The sequence below is a fragment of the Vidua macroura genome, chromosome 1 (assembly GCF_024509145.1).
Source record: "Vidua macroura isolate BioBank_ID:100142 chromosome 1, ASM2450914v1, whole genome shotgun sequence".
In the NCBI taxonomy this organism is placed as follows: domain Eukaryota; kingdom Metazoa; phylum Chordata; class Aves; order Passeriformes; family Viduidae; genus Vidua; species Vidua macroura.
Window position 1 is genome coordinate 16,549,521 of NC_071571.1, and position 16,160 is coordinate 16,565,680.

Sequence of the window (16,160 nt, forward strand, 5' to 3'; positions counted from 1 at the left end):
CTTTATCACTGACAGAGGGAAAATAAATTAGATCTGAAACCTGAATTACACACTTACACATACTCTTAAATAAGTTCTTTTTTGCCAACACTCAGTTTCAGTGAGGGTTCTTGATTGAATCTAGTTACCTGGATGCTGTAAGTTAGATACCATCTGCAGCTGACAATTCTGTGTGGGAACTCTCTCTGTGTGGCTCTGGGACGTGCCCCACGGAGCAGAGGGAGCAGGAGCAGGCTGTCCTCCAGATAGCACCCAGGGGAACACAGTGACAGGAACTTGGCCATTGTTAAGGGATCACAGGCAGAGATAGCCAGAGAGGGTGTGCTTCCCTGCTCTACAGATTCTGTGGCTGAAATAACCTGAGAAGGAATGTGGTAGTACTGGGTAATTACTGTGAGAGGAATGTGTCTGGGACTTCAAAGGCAGCTTCTAGGGTGCTACAGAATATATTCTATAAATGAGTGATGAAAGTGATGGAGCTGCAGGTTTGACTGGCTGGTGAATCATTCATTTTTAGTTTGAGTTAGAAATACTGAACCTTTCATTTTCTGAACAAAAACATTCATTTGGTAACAATCTCAAATTCTGCATCATGTTAACTGTTAGCAGGTAGGCACCAATAGCATGAATTGAACTCACTGATGAATAGCCAATTAAAATCCACATGCAGTCTTTTACAGTAAACCAATATCTCTATATGGATACAATTCCAGGTGCTTCTGTTAGGTAGCCGGGGAAACATCCAAACCCTCTCTCTTCAGAGGAGTTTACCAGCTCCTGTACTTGCATGTTCTATTAGTGTAAACAAGTGAAATTTGGAACTGCTTCAGTTTGCATACACTGATTTACATTTATTCTCATTGTGGCCTTTGTGCATCAACATGTAAACATCTTCCCCATCCCCCACAATCAATAGCCCCCACTAAAACAATTGTACAGCACAGTTTGATTTGCTCTGAATTGCATGGCTTCCTGCAGTAAAATACTTTAAACTTTTGTTTAAAAAAAAAAAGTAAAACTTAAAAAAAAAAAAAAGGAGGTCTTTTTTTAAAAAATAATTTTTGGTAGCTTGTGTTGGAAGCAAATAACTTTTGAAATAAATTTAGGCACAGTCTGGTAAAGTAGCTGCCAGAACGAGTGGAAGGAGTTCTCTCACTTGTCTCGCATGAGAACCATTTCTGTCAGGTGCACCAGGGCCTCTCTCTCGGGGGATGGCCGCAGCTTGCGGATCTCGCGCGTGGCCGCGTGGCAGTAGCGCTGGGCGAGGTAGGTCGTTTGCTGCACACCATCACTCTGAGGGAAGGAGACACAGAGAGGAAATGGGGAACTGATCAGCCTCCTCCTGCCTTCTGCCTCTTCCAGTCACAGGAGGAAGTTTTAAGGACAGTAAGTACCCTAAGACATTATATTCCAATGGGGAAAGGAAGAGGATTCATTCTGTAATCAGGGAAGGCCACCTACCTGCCCCAGGCTGTCGAATACTAAAACTCCTCCAGGCTAAAACAGCAACTCATCCATTACAAAACAGCACTGATATTAAAAACAAAGTAGAAACTAATGGTTTATCCCTTCCTCTCCTGCCCTAAATAGAGATGTACAAAACCCCCATGCTATTCCGAAAAATAGGTAATAATTTTGCAGACCATTACTGAGTCTTTTTAGACCAGAGTCATTTAAATAGGGTGTGCACTGCCGTTACAAGACTGACTGGAAATTACATGCCACTTATACCAGCTGCTGAATACAGCTATGCCTCAGCTGGAGGAACTGAGTTCATGCATGAGCTTTTTAATTATTACGTGGACCTTATGCTGTTGGAGGGAAAAAAAGAAAGTAAGTTCTTCAGTACCTAGCATTTCTGCAAAAACACTGTGCCAGTAGGAGAGCTGAGGAGTTCTGACTTGGCATTGTACATGGCACGCTACTCAGCAGGCATTTGCTAATGCAGCCTTGCTATTTTACTTGAGAGGCAGTGAATTTCAGACTGAGCAAGCAGGGACGGCAGAAATATTTGGTATCAGTCTTACCTGCAACACATATTTCCATGCACGTTCAACATCTCCTGGCTTACTGAATCTCCTCATTATCATAGCATTCATTTCTGGAAACTTAAGCACAAAGGGAGAAGTGTTTGTAGTTGCTTTTGAGTTGTTTTCAATGTAGCTGCCTGCCATGCTAAGGTCAGAACACCACCAAAGCATAACCCTCTTCCCCTGTCACTGCTGTTATAGGTATAGCTTTAGGTTTGTACTTGCAGTCTGCACAGGACTACAGTGTACAGCAGAGCCCTAGCATTTAAAACTTAAATCTGGCTCTGACTCTGCTGGCTGTAGCCAGTTGGTAGCAGAAGTCAGTACCTGCCATTTTATCATGTTAAGCAGATGTTCCAGTGTGGTAACTTCTGATGTGGCTACTGCCTGGTGTATAATCTGCATCAGAGATTACATCACAGATGATGGTTAATGTTGGCACTCCTAAAAGAAGCACCTCTGCCCCCACATGTAGAGAAGAACTCAGGATGTTTGTTGTTGCAATATTGTACAGTTCAACTTGTAAAATACCCGCATGGTAACATTGGCTGTTGCATTCTCTTTAATTTTCCATTGTGCTGGTATTTTATATACACAGATTTTTTTTTTTTTTTTTTAGTAAGAGAAGAATGACAACTATAAGGTATTTTGTTTTCAGTCATGTAGCATTTGTAGTTAGCACTGTATGCTCAATTCCCTACAAATCAAGCAGGTAACTCAAGTCAGTTGTTTTGAGAAAAATCACATCACTTAGGTAAATATGCAGCCTCTTTCTTCAGACAGCCTAGAAACAGAAAAATCTAGTGCTTAACAAAATAAGGCTACAACTCAAGACAGCTACTCCACAGAAGAATTCTTTGTAAGGGAGAGAGCTGTTTGTTCATCTTGCCTGAAAGGATTAGAGTCAAAGATGATTTATGATATACTTGTAAACAATGATCTGCTTTCCTTGCACACCTTTGGTCCTGCAACTGCAGCTTTATAACCACGTTCAGGTACAAACATGTAGCACCCATCAGTGCTGTGACATTGTCCTATTACTCATACACAGTCTTAGAGATGCATTCAGAAGCTCACTGATGACTCATACTTTATCTAAAAGAAGAAAGTCGTAGCGTTTTCTAGATCCTAGCTTCCTTCCCAGGTAATGACACTTTAATTGTTGTGTTCATGCAATCAGTTTTCACATTATTCATATTTGCAGTTATATAGAATGCATATGGGATCACTTTTTATATTTAAGCACTAAAGGACATGAAAATCCCCAAACTTGTAAGGCAGAGCTGTTATTAGCAATTCTGCATATTTAGTGGGCAACACATAAGCATTTAATAGGAATACTTATAATAAAAATAAACCTTCATTCTTCAGCTGTACTCGTTTAAAAGGAGGTTTAGAATTAGCATACACTAGTGTATTTCCTTAAAAAATACATGGGATGTTGTTTTTTTTACTGAGTGAGCTAACTTTAAATACTGAACAAATAGGTACTATATCAAGGTAAACATTTTTTCTCCTTAATATTCTAATGCACAAAGGTGTATTTCAGAGAGAGGGGAGAGGACAGGAAGAAAGGCATCTGTAACTGAAGATCAGAGCACATTAAAAACTAACAAATGTTTGTCAGGAAGACAATTCCAGGACTACCAGCTACATGAAAGGATAGCAGCAATACTAATCTGAAAAGACAGTCTATAATTAATAATTACACTTTGGACTGTCTTCAAGTCCTGGTTCATGAGTTTTTTTCTCAGACACAAATATATGAAATATCTTTTAGTAGCATCACAAGTGTCTGTTGAAGTTCCACATTTTTTAGCACTCATGCTTTGTTTATGTATCAGTTAGTCTGTAGTGCTGTTCTTCCAGTTTCTTGAAAACAGCAGGACATTTACAGCAAAGAAGCCTTCTGGTTAATGCAGAAAACTTTATAAGATGCTCATTATCTTTCAATGCAAAAATATACACTTCCCATCTATCAAAGATATAAATGAGGAAAAGCATTTAAAAATGGCCTACAAAGAACAAGATTTTAAAATAGGACTGACAGATTTTCTTTTATTTCTATATTATGAACTAATTTCTCTTGTAAAGCTAATTAAAAGATGGATGAAATTCAAAGTCAGAGACAGACAACCCAAACAAATTAGTACTGAATAGTTTTAATTTTAAAATTGGAATATTCAACACCCACAAGACAATCAATGTCACCCATTCTCTGCCAAAATTGGGTATTTGCAACCTGCCTTGTTTCCTTCTGCACATGGCTTTATCACACACAAAAACAGTTTTACAACTTCATCCTCCCTCTACCTGAGTGCCTCACTGTTCTTTGGACAGCTCCAATTGCTGATGACACAATTCTGAAATAATGATTCAAGAACATGCTTGTGAATCCCCCAGATGAGTATGGGGAGACACTGAGGACACGGAGAAGGTTGTTCTCAATATGTATTCATCTCCTTTGTCAGTTGGCTGATACTCTGTGCTCCTGTCTTTTCTGAGATACAGATCCTTGTAAATGCCCAAAGGATAAGGAAGCAAACAGATGTGTATGCTCCACCTCCCCCCACAACAGGCTCTAGAGGGAAGTAAGTGTCAAAGTTGTTGGGTTTTTTAAAAATGATTTAGGACTTTTCCCATGTCAAACTCTAAACAATTCCATTGAGAGATCATAGACCTGAGCTCTGCTGGAACTAATTGTGCCAGTTTTTGTATCACACTGTGAAGCCTGCTAGGAAGGACTGCTTTTTAAGTCCCAAATCTGCTTGCCTCTGGTGAACAAGACACTGGAGCAAGGAATTAAAATAGTTTCTTTCTTGTTTATGGATTAGCGCCAATTTTAATGTTTTTTTCATGCTGCTCACACTTCTGTTTTTGTTTTGCTCCTCCAAATAATTTTTAAGGTACTGAAAATCTTGACCAATTTTAAGCTTGTTTTATTTATGACACTCCCTTTTTTCTTATCCAACCTTCAGACAGGAAACCTGCTCATGTTTGTAAATGGATAATACTTGAGGACAAAGAGATGAAAAGATCAAATACAATAAATAAAGGTACCCACCTAAAGGCAAGGCAGGGATTTCAATTCTTGGCCCCAGATGGATACAAAGCCCAGAACAAGGCAAAAAAAGCCAGTCAAGCCTGGGAAGATGTCTCAGGAGAAAACACAAGCAAGAAGCTACTTAGGAATAACCTATGCAAAATGTGCTAAAGCTCTCTGAATACCTACAAGAGCCTAACAGTAAGTAGACTTGTACAGGAAGGCGTTTCTCACAACTTGTGTGTGCACAGAATCCATCTGATATTGAACACACTGATTTGTCACAAGTGCCCAGGCCACTCTCATCACTGACACTGGAGATTTGATGTGTTTCAGCTTGTCCTGTGAGGAGTAGTTTACACTTTTTATTTTGAGCAAACAGCTTCCTGCTGACTTACCTGTCGACAAGCAAATAAGACGGGGCCTGTGGCTAATCCAAGCTTGAGATCTGCTGCTGTTGGTTTCCCCAGATGGTCAGCACATGATGTAAAATCCAGCACATCATCTATCAACTAAAAAAATAAACATACAGATCATTTAAAATTTCTTTTTAAAGTATTAGAGCTAAATACAGAATAATCCTTGCTAAAGACAAGATTTGTAGGAAGGATTAAGACAGCCCACTTTGATTTCTAAAGCACTTTGGAGAAGTTTAGATTTTAGATTCCATTTAGTTCAACAAAAACACTACCTGAAAAGCTATGCCAACGTTTTTTCCATACTGGTATGCAATCTCATGAACTTTCGGATCAGGGCAGCCTAGAATTGAAACCTGAAAAGACAAAATCCCCAAGTAAATAGAAAGCTTTAGTTAGCATCCACTTTTAGCCCCTGACCATAGGTGTGACACAGCCAACACAGGCTGGAGGGATCTGGGAAAGGCAAAAAAAAGCTGATTCGGGCACATTCTGGCTTATCTCAGTTCATGGAGACACACAACTAGCCAAGCTTACTAGAAAACAAGGCTGAACAGCAGTGCAGTATTAAAACTACATTCACATCTGCAAAGAGATTAGCTTCATTAAATATTTATCAGGCTTAGAAATAACCATGCAAGGATAAAGAGAGAGGAAATGTGGATGCACTTTACATGCAAGGTAGTATGCAGTCCAGTGATGGGGAAATTAAACTAATTACATACATAAAGCAGCCAGGGGATAATTGGAGGTCAGACAACAGATAAATGGACATTACATGTCTCATGAAAGATCACAAAGCTGGATATGTTGAACCCAGTACAGTAAGGGCAGTTGACATAAGGATGATTATTTTTAAGGTGATGTTAACTGTATCTGACTTGCTCAGGAAGATGGCTTGATTAGCCTGCAGGCAGAGCTACTGAGGGATAATTAGTGGCAAAGAAAAGACAGCAAATGAAGAAAGCACACCCAAGCTCACAAAGGTATCACTAAACTGAAATAAACAAAACATTTTACTACTTGGGAGACAGAAATTTTGCTGAATAAACGCCACAAAACTAAAATACAGGATTTTCACTAAGGTTTGAAAATTAGTATCTTGCCTCAAAGTAAGGGCATTTATGCTTTTTGCATTTATGTACTGATTATACATTTTGCAAAATGAGGTTGGTTAAATACTCAGATTTATTTCAATCTTCAATAAACCAATTAGAACAGGGGACAAAAATCCACCCTGGTTTATTGCAGGCATTCCAAATCTGCTGTGACCAATGCAAGGAGTGAAGATACATTTTACTTAAGACTAAAAATACATGCTAGGAAAACACAATATAAAAATAAGTATGTGTGTGTATGTATATGTATTCCTCTTTAAGACTGTGTAAGGTAGGATCATAAAAAAACCCCTCCAACCCCAAAACCAACCCCAAACTAAAAGCAAGTCCAGCAGTAGCTTTGAAGGTGAATGTGAAGATGGAAATAAGAAACAACATTATATCCTAATAAATGCGACACAACTTGCATAAAATGAGAGATTATTTCATGCAGCAGTGCACTTTATCTCTGAGCATCAGAACACTTCCCAGTCATAACCTGCATCTGTAGATAATAACTAAACCCCAGAGGAATCTGGATAACTGAGAAATTAGCAGTATCATACATTCTCCACATTTATTTAAAAAAGAAGGACAGTATAGCAGGAAAATAATGGTACTTATCTCTAATAATCATACAAAGTCCTGAAGGCTATTGAACAGAGTGAACCGTTCAATATGAGATATTTAAACAGATGTTGCTCGGGTCTATAAATGTAGAACATTTTGCCTTTTTATCCTCCTTTTGATGTCTGTCTCTTAAATAGCAGTATTTGCCCAAAGACCTAACATCTACTGCTGTACTATGCAAACTTTTGGTTGCTTCTGTAATATAAATCACATAACACCAGCACGGCAGGGGGACTGCATCCACCCTCTTCCAATGAAATCCTTACCTACCTCCACATTTGATTCCATGTGGAGGATTAAACCACAGAATTCAGTGACAAAATCCTGGTTAATGGCAAAGGGTCGGAGTGGGCGCTAGCTGGCCGAGGGAGGGAGGAAGTGCCACATACAGGAAAGAGCTTCCTCATTTAACCTGAAAGGTCAACTCTTGTTCATAGACAAAAAAAATCAGGAGATTTGTTTTGCCAGTCATCCTCAAGTGAGCAACCCTCTGACCACGACCACATAATAAACCTGCGATTGTGTTGGGAGTTCCTTCAGGATGCAGTTTCTCAAACTGCTCTTGTAGATTGTTGCCCCCAGCTGGACGCTGGCCAGGCTGCAGCCAGGCAGCCTGTCACTCCCATATGGAGTTTAACTGGACCTATACTGGGATAATGTTCTGGGATAATACCCACATTTGCAAATACAAATCAGGATAATCAAGTCAATACAGTGATGTGTGTTTAAATTATAAAACTGCCCCTCTGAAAACAGCCTAAAGCTCCCCAAATAGGTGTGACTGGTTTATGACAAATTTAATCTTGCAAGAATTCAGGCCTGTCCTCCACTAAATCAAGATGAAAAATCCTTCCTAATACCAAGTGGAACAAATTCTTTTGAAAGGTTCTTTGAATTCAGCAAAGCAGGACAATCTCCTTGGTGCTATTTCAAACACACTTTCTGCAATAAAAAAAATTGTTTCTGTTACATGAGAGACTACAAACCAGTTTTACCTCTTTACTTCACAGTTCAATCAGGTTTCTCAGAGCTGCGTCCAGTTGATTTCTGAGTATCTCCAAGGATGTAAAATCTCAGACTCTGTCTCAGCTACTTGTTGCAATGTTTGACCAACCTCATAGAGAAATTTTTCCTCAAACCTAATTGAATTTTTCCACAGTACAACTGGTCCTTTCACTGCACATTTCTCCATCCTTTCTATGCCCTCCAATTACAAGCTGGAGACAGCAGGAAGATTTCCCCTTTGTCTTCCCTGCTCCAGACTCAAACCAGCTCTTGGCACATCATTTGCTCCAGCCTCTGCCCTCACGGCGCCCCTTCACTGAACTCCCTGCAGAGTGCCCATGTGTGTCCTGTATGTGGTCTCACAGCCGCTGCCCTGGATGTGCTGCTGCACTGGCAGTGATGCCCCCTCCCCATGCTCATCCCCCACTGCTGCCAGGAGTGCCACTGACTTCTCCAGGCTCCTCAAACCCTCCTGGGAACTACTCTTGAGGAAGGGGTGATGGAGGCCCCCCTGCAAGAGGGAGATGTCTTGAATCAAGACAAGGCAGACAACTATCTTGTCCTGAGTCTGCATTTTCACGCATTTGACCTTTCTCACGTGATTAATATTTTAACAGGTTAATCAAGTACTTGTTCATGCAGAGTTGTACTTTTCAGTAGCAAAGATTACCTGCCTGAATATATGTGATAAATCTTTTTCACAGCAAAAGAAATACCCCCAAAATACTGTGTTTTAAATAATAAGTAAGGAAATTTACTAGCTGACCATAATATCTGATAGTACTGTGCTATTACCCTACATCTGCCATTGGACATTATTGCAGCCTGCAGGTGTGGTTGGGCTGGGGGATTCAGTTCTGCTGGTGGGGGTCAGAGGTCTTATTTTCCTAGGCACCAGTTCCACATGGTGGTAGGGTTTTCTGATGGAGCCCTGTGCGCACACCAAACTAGGAACTGGTTAGAGCAGGAGCTCACAGGAAGATCCAGAGCTTTAGATTACGGGTTTCTTCAGTCCCTTCCACAGGCCTGCCTTACACAAGGAGGCACAAGCTTCCTCCTAATATGAAAATCAAGAACCTCTAGTGCACCCTTACACTCAAAGGAAGCACAGTTTAATCCCTCATCTGAAAGTATACCATGCAAAATATAAACAGCTTTATGAGGCTCAGGAATTCACATTACAGCAGGGTTTAAAAAAGACAGAAAACCTGCTCAGGTTATTTTGCTATCTCCAGCTGGCCTGATGACTAAACAGAAATTCCACTTCAGCTTTATTGTTTCTGAATTCTTGAACTGAAGTCACCCCACATTTCTCTGAAAAATGCCTTGCAGTAACTAAGGCTTCAATGACTCTGGTCCATCTGCCATTGCTTCCTTTTACAATACACTTTGATTGAAACTTTGGTAACATTCCCCCATGCAGAACTATTGTAGAAATAAACTGGAGACTGGGATGGCTCTTAACATCTTGAACAGACTGTTCTCTCCCTAAGTCCTAACTTAAAGAATTTTGATTTAAATGCAGTAATGCTTTGGTGGTACAGAATTTATCAATTACAGTGAATGTCTTGTTTAGAGGACTATTGTATTCCTTTTTGCAGGAATACTCTACTCTTCCATATGGCACTATGGAATTCTATGGTGCCACATGAACTTGTTTGCCATCTTCTTTCATACAGTTAATACTTGTATTTTATTCAATCACAGCAACAAATGAAGTTTTCCTATCATTAACAGGAACAGAACTGCTTCTAAAACCCATAGACTTTCCTCTTAGTTTTGTCCCTGAAAATTAGATATGAATACTCTTGATTCCCTAACTGAATTTCCTTTCAAGATAGATCTGATGATCCTGCTTATCATTTTTGCTACAGAAAACAGAACTCCCTTCCGATTTCTTCAGTAGCCAAAGCAATCTAAACGAAAATATCTCAACACCCACATGCAACAAAAAAATAAATAAAAAAAAAAAAATCCCTTTTAACTGCTATCAATAGAGCTCTCCTACTCCATGCAGAAAGAAACTGAGGGAAACATACATATTCAACTCATTGGTACTATGTGAAGCAATAAGGATTTGCCATGAAGAGAGACCTTCTCTCTCGGTTTTCCTTTCTAACACAAATTTTACAGCATATAAAATTCCAGCAATTCAGCAATGGAACAACTCAGACCAGCCACTAGAAGAAAAGCAGCCAAACACCCCCTTGACCAGGATCATAGTGTCAGTCTTGAGGGAAGTGCTTAAATCCTTAATTCTTGCAAGTCATGAAAAAGCTTAAATTAGCACATTTGTAGGGAGAATCCACCCAGTGGGAATGTGATTTCTTCCATCTGCAAAGATTCTTTGAGGCAGTCTGTCAAAATGAATATTAAAACTTGGGTATGTTTTTTCTGAGGTATCAGAATAATATGATGCTCTTTACTAGTCCAGGTGGCTACTGATATAAAACAAGACTTGCAAAAGAAAATTGTCAGGGTCATATTGCCATTAATATGAGCAATCCAGCAGACTTAATTTCTTTCCTCCAACTAGAATAAAAGGTATTTTCCCTCCCCTGAAATCCATGCGTCTCATTCTATGTGATCATTTTGATATAAGCAATAACTGCAGTCTGTTGCACAAATGTACCAGTTCCCTGAAAACAAAGGAAGATGATTAACACTAGCACTAAGACTTGTTTCCTCCCACTGTTACCACTTAAGGTCTCACTCAGCACCAATGAGTAGGGCCAGATGTCAAAGAAGATTTAAAATCAAATTATAGGCTCAAAGATCAACTGAGTTTAAACCACTGTCTCAAAGTTCCAGAATTTCATAAATTGATGATTGCCACTGTTATCGTTATTTGAACCTTATTTTGATTCAATTGAGAATAACAATAAATCTGTGTATAAATAAAAAACTGAAAGAAAAAGTGAAAACCAATATTGGAGGCTACACAGCTGAACTGTGATCAAATTCACAATCTTAAACCCATTCTTATTCTGGCAGAATACCATTTCAAGGTTTTGCTTTGGAGGGTCTCCAGAGCAAGCAGCAATACTAGTTTAGCTGTGAAGCTTACAGTATGGTATGTTAACTTCAGAAGAGACAGACGTACATACTGCTTTACAACTGTTTGCTATCAGACTCGCCGTCTTCTTAAAAGTCTTCTCGAGGTAGTGAGCAAATCTCTCATTCTCGTTTTCCTTGGAACCCAGCTGGAGGAATTCACCTAAAAAGTTGCAGAGATGGGAGGTTTTATTTGTGTGTTTACGCCTTAGGCAAGCAAATAGGAAGATAAAAATAGGAAAAAACCTTACCACGCACCAGATCTTCAATCACCTGAGTTAGAACAGAGATGATAGTGGTATTTCCAATTCGTGCTAAAGCTACAGAAGCAGCTGAGAGGATGAAGTCGCCAGCTAGAACAGCCTAACAACAACAACAACAAAAAGGTGATCCCCTGAGTCTTTTCCTGTGTTGCTACAGACCATACAATTCCCTTTGTTTGTCAGATCTACTCACACTATGTAACTTTCCTACATAAAGCTCAAATATTTCATTTTAAGAGCAAAAAAACACATAACCAAATATTGAAATCTGAGTAATTTTTGAATCCCTATCATATAGTACTGGTTATATTTTTCTGTATAAGCACTGTCCCCCCTGTATGCAGTGTGTGTTTGCTTATGAAGTTTTTTTGAACATTAGTTCTCTGTTAGTTCTCTATTTCTCTCTTGTGGCTGTTATGCCATGTGAACTCTGAATTGCCCCAAGTTCCTTCCTTGCATTTTCTGGTGAAGACCTTTTTTGTAATGCTCTTGTGAAGAAAACACCAATTTCAAAAAAAATTTCCCACTGACTGAAAACATTTTTGTGTTCATCACTGAATTAGCATTCAGGATGAGGCACAATTTTAAAGTATTTCAGCAGCACTGAAGAGTTCTCTGCTGTTGTGCAGAGGATGGCACAGGGAATGCAAAATCAGTAATAATCACAGAATGGGCCAAGTTGGAAAGGGCCACAGTCATCTGGTCCAACATCTCTGCTCAAGCAGGGTCATCCCAGAGCACTTGGCACAGGATTGTATCCAGATGATTCTTGAATCTCTCCAGTGAGGGAGACTCCAAAGCCTCTCTGGGCAATCTGTTCACATTCAGGTGGAACTTCCTGTGCATCAGTTTTTGTCCTCTGCCTCTTGTCCTATTACTTGAGAAGAGCCTGGATCCATCTTCTTGACACTGCTTTCAGACACTTAATGATGAGGGCCCCTCTCAGTTGTCTCTTCTGGACGCTGAACAGGTCCAACACTGACACACTTCAACCATTCATTATCTAATGCTTCCAACAGCTCAGAAAAGGAAAACACATTTGTCTCACCCATAAACTGTGCACACCTCTTCATATGTTTTCTGACATATTCCAAGACCTAGCAATAGTAATGTTACAAACCTCTAGGTATTTGTGCTCTGCTGAAATTCAAAGGCAAGTCTTGCACGTATTAGCAAACTCACTTTCCTCTCTCCCCAGATTTGATTAAGTGTCCTTTTCCCTCTGCGAGAATTTGCATCATCAATAACATCATCATGAACTAGACTGGCTGTATGGATCATCTCAGCAATTATGGCCACAGAGCGCTGGCTTGCCTGCACCTCCCTAAAATAAAAAAACAAGAAATGTCAAATAATTAAATCAATTATATAAGCTGCAATACACTACAAAATCTCTATCAAAAACCAAACAAAAATGATCCTCTAAAAACAGCTGTCACAGCTTTTTCCTGGTCTGACCCCTTCTTTCAAACCTAGAATTAGGAAGACAAGAGAAAGTAAGATCATATTAGTACAGTAAGTGCAGAGGGATGAGTCCATCCTCATTAGGCCTATTTCTACATTGCTGAATAAACAGTACTGCAAAACTCCTGTGTTATTGACTTTAATCCTTCTAAATCCAGACTGCAATAAATAGCACAGCATCAAGGATGCCTGGCTCCAAGACTAAAGTCTGGAAAACAGCAGAGAAAAGAATGCCAGGTAGCTTTCTAGATGAGTTTTCAGTTTTCCTTATCTCTGTTGCTCTACCTATAATAAACTTGTTTGTGGCATCACAAACTCTTTACAGCTGGATAACTCTACTCCAGTGAGCTGGAGAGATCAGAAGGAACAGAAACCATTCTACATTTGAAAGACATAACTCATAGATCTTATCCTTTAGCTTACCTGATTACCTTAAAACCCCAGAGGTTCTTCAGAAACTTGAAGAATTAACAAGAATTCTACTGCAACCACTTTGGGACTGTAAACACCAACTACTTAACACTTATTGGAACTCGGCCTTAAAGAAGAGCTAACACTGATGATTCAACTCTCAGTAGTTCACACTACATTTTTTAAAAAAAACTAGGTGAAAAGAAGGTAAAGGAAGAACACAGAAGCAATTATCTAGTGAACAAAACTGGCAAAAAACACATAAAAGAGCCAACCTAGCTCACACAAAGGACCCTTAGTATCCAGCTTCCACTGTCATCTCCTAGTATTTTTGTTTTCATCATGGGTTACATGCAGGATCCCAGAAATGGCTATCCCAGTCAGCCTTGCCTCATAGGTGTAACAAGTCCACATGAACATTTAAAATACCCCACACATAAAACAATAACACAAAAACCCCAAAACCCACAACACAAGAAAGAAACTACTTCTGATATATAAATACCGTACTTCTGGTATACAGACAACAGAGAAAATCATACTATTTTATAGAAGAACAGAAAAAGAAACAGAAGATAATTTCAGCTCAGCTAAGGGAATTTAAAACTTTCCTGCACTGCCTATGTCCTTTAAAATGTAGTGATTAATCACTAAATGAAAGAACATATTGCAGTCTGCTGACATAACACTGCATTCTGACACCTACCTCAATACAGAATTCTGTACTGGGAGTTCTACATCCTGAACAATAGCAGGATGAATGGGCAGCTCATAGGCTGTGAAAATACAGCTTTTACACAACAGAAAATAAGAGCTGGAAACCTTCATGGTCATTTGGAGGCAAGTCTTAATGTGGACCAGTGATTTAATCAAATGCTAGTTCAGTGTAAATAGTTTTCCAAAATAAACTACTCTTACTAAGTAGGAGAAAACTTACCTTCAAAAAACTGTAAAGGTCTCCAGCCTCTTTCATGCACTGTTCTCCTTTTGGGGATTCCCTTTTTCATTAATTATGTCAGCAGACTGGACTTCCTGCTGGGAAGCAGCAGTAAATGGCAACACTCACTAACACACTGAAATATTTCAGTAGTATGAAGACAGAACAAAACCAGTTATTTCAAAAGCAGGTTCAGAAGAGTTCTGCATTATACTCGATCTTATCTCTGACAATGACTAAAAATGGCATAGGAATGTTCATGGTTCATGGTTTCCAGAATGTTGTATCAAATGTGACAATTTAATTTGAAGGAGTTTTAAAACTACTATTTCCACGAAGTCTCAAGCAAGGTTCTTCCCACTGCTGGCAAAAAACGTTCTGCAATAGTTTCGTACATGCATCTTGTGAAACTAATTCTAGATCAGAGCATGCCTACATTTAGGGGAAAAGACAAAAAGCCCAGGATCCTCCTAATCCCCTGCCATTTTTCATTCAGCTTCTCCTGCAAAACAAAAGCAAAAAGTGGCAGTAACTCAATAGATAACAGGTCCCCGCAAATCCAATAAGTGGAAAGATGCCATTTTTAGGTCATTCCCAAAGTAAAGATGCCCTGAGATGATGTATATTTACAGATATTTTATACAACTAATCATGCTCTGTTTTTCAGTAGGACCCCCTGCTTGATTCAGTGATAAGGTTTTATAGATCTACTGTACCCTGAGATGTTTTCCGTTACAGAACTTTTTTCATGAACACTGAACAAGCCAAGGTGGACCATACAGGTTAAGAAACCCCAAAAATCTCCCTCCAGATATCCCTGTCCAAAACCAAAACAAACAAAAAACAAACAACCAAAACCACCCAACAGCGGTGAGGGGCGAACTCAAAACCACACAAACCAGTATTTTACACTCTCCAACAAAAACCTGCAGGCAACGTGTTTGCCAGTAAGTAAATACTGCCAGTTTAAGGAGAGGAAATGAGCATAAGACCTTGCAAAATTTTTGTGCTATGGCCAAAGTTCTTCAAGCATCTTTCTCCTGCTAAGGCCCTGTGGCTGAAAGAAGCAACCATCTCAGAAACAGAGTCTGTGACACAGAAGGGCACTGCAAATTAGGGGAAGCACAGAGAATGCATGTGCTAACACCAGAGAGAACTGCAGAGCAGCTGACACCATGGGCTTTTGACAACGATGGTTTGGAGGAATGAAACAAAAGGGAACTAAGGTTCTTTGCAGGTTCTATCTTTAGGAAATAGTCCATCGAGTTTAGCCATGTCATTTTATTAGTTTCTCACTCTATTCTGATCAATTTATCTCCCTTGCCTCACCCCCCCCCAAACTTTTGTGCTGTTTAACCTATTATTTTTGTACTTCTCTGGCCTTCTCTTATTTGCCTCTCTGTTTTTGGTTGTAGGAAAAGAAATAAAAACTCTCATTTGCAAACACCTTTGGAGAATACAGAAACACTAGGTTCTGTCAGTGATAATTCTGTGAAGTTCTTCACACAGGTATGTGAAGAAATGCCAGTGGATGTGTGAAATTGAGGGTTTGCATGACCCCAGCTTAAAATATTTACAACAATTCTTACTCTCACACAAAGCAAAGTTGCTACCAACAAGCAAAAAGCCACTGCCCAAGGGACTTACAGACTCAGGGTAGGACTTAGGACACTTAAAACTTCAAGAGAAAAGAAACAACACACTTCACTCACTTATCTTTTTGGTAGTAATTCAGATAATTCTTTATACAACTATCATTTTCCTTATTATGACCACAATAAAGTAACCTCACTCTAAAAAAACAGTTAAC

At 39.4% G+C, this 16,160-nt stretch overlaps 1 protein-coding gene across 3 annotated transcripts in view; it reads right to left on the reverse strand.

Annotated features, from left to right (window-relative positions):
- The window catches only part of PDSS1 (decaprenyl diphosphate synthase subunit 1), a 22,935-nt gene continuing 6,775 nt past the window's right edge, over positions 1-16,160 (reverse strand). For 2 of the 3 annotated variants that reach the window (XM_054000872.1, XM_054000880.1), the window contains exons 5-11: positions 12,721-12,862; positions 11,527-11,638; positions 11,329-11,438; positions 5,765-5,845; positions 5,472-5,585; positions 2,028-2,108; positions 1-1,293 (exon numbers count right to left, since the gene is read on the reverse strand). In XM_054000872.1, the coding sequence (XP_053856847.1) occupies positions 1,153-1,293; positions 2,028-2,108; positions 5,472-5,585; positions 5,765-5,845; positions 11,329-11,438; positions 11,527-11,638; positions 12,721-12,862 (781 nt within the window). In that variant the 3' untranslated portion in view covers positions 1-1,152. Of the gene's footprint in view, positions 1,294-2,027; positions 2,109-5,471; positions 5,586-5,764; positions 5,846-11,328; positions 11,439-11,526; positions 11,639-12,720; positions 12,863-14,350; positions 14,442-16,160 lie in introns of those variants that run through there. The other variant, XM_054000886.1, reaches the window with a different exon arrangement.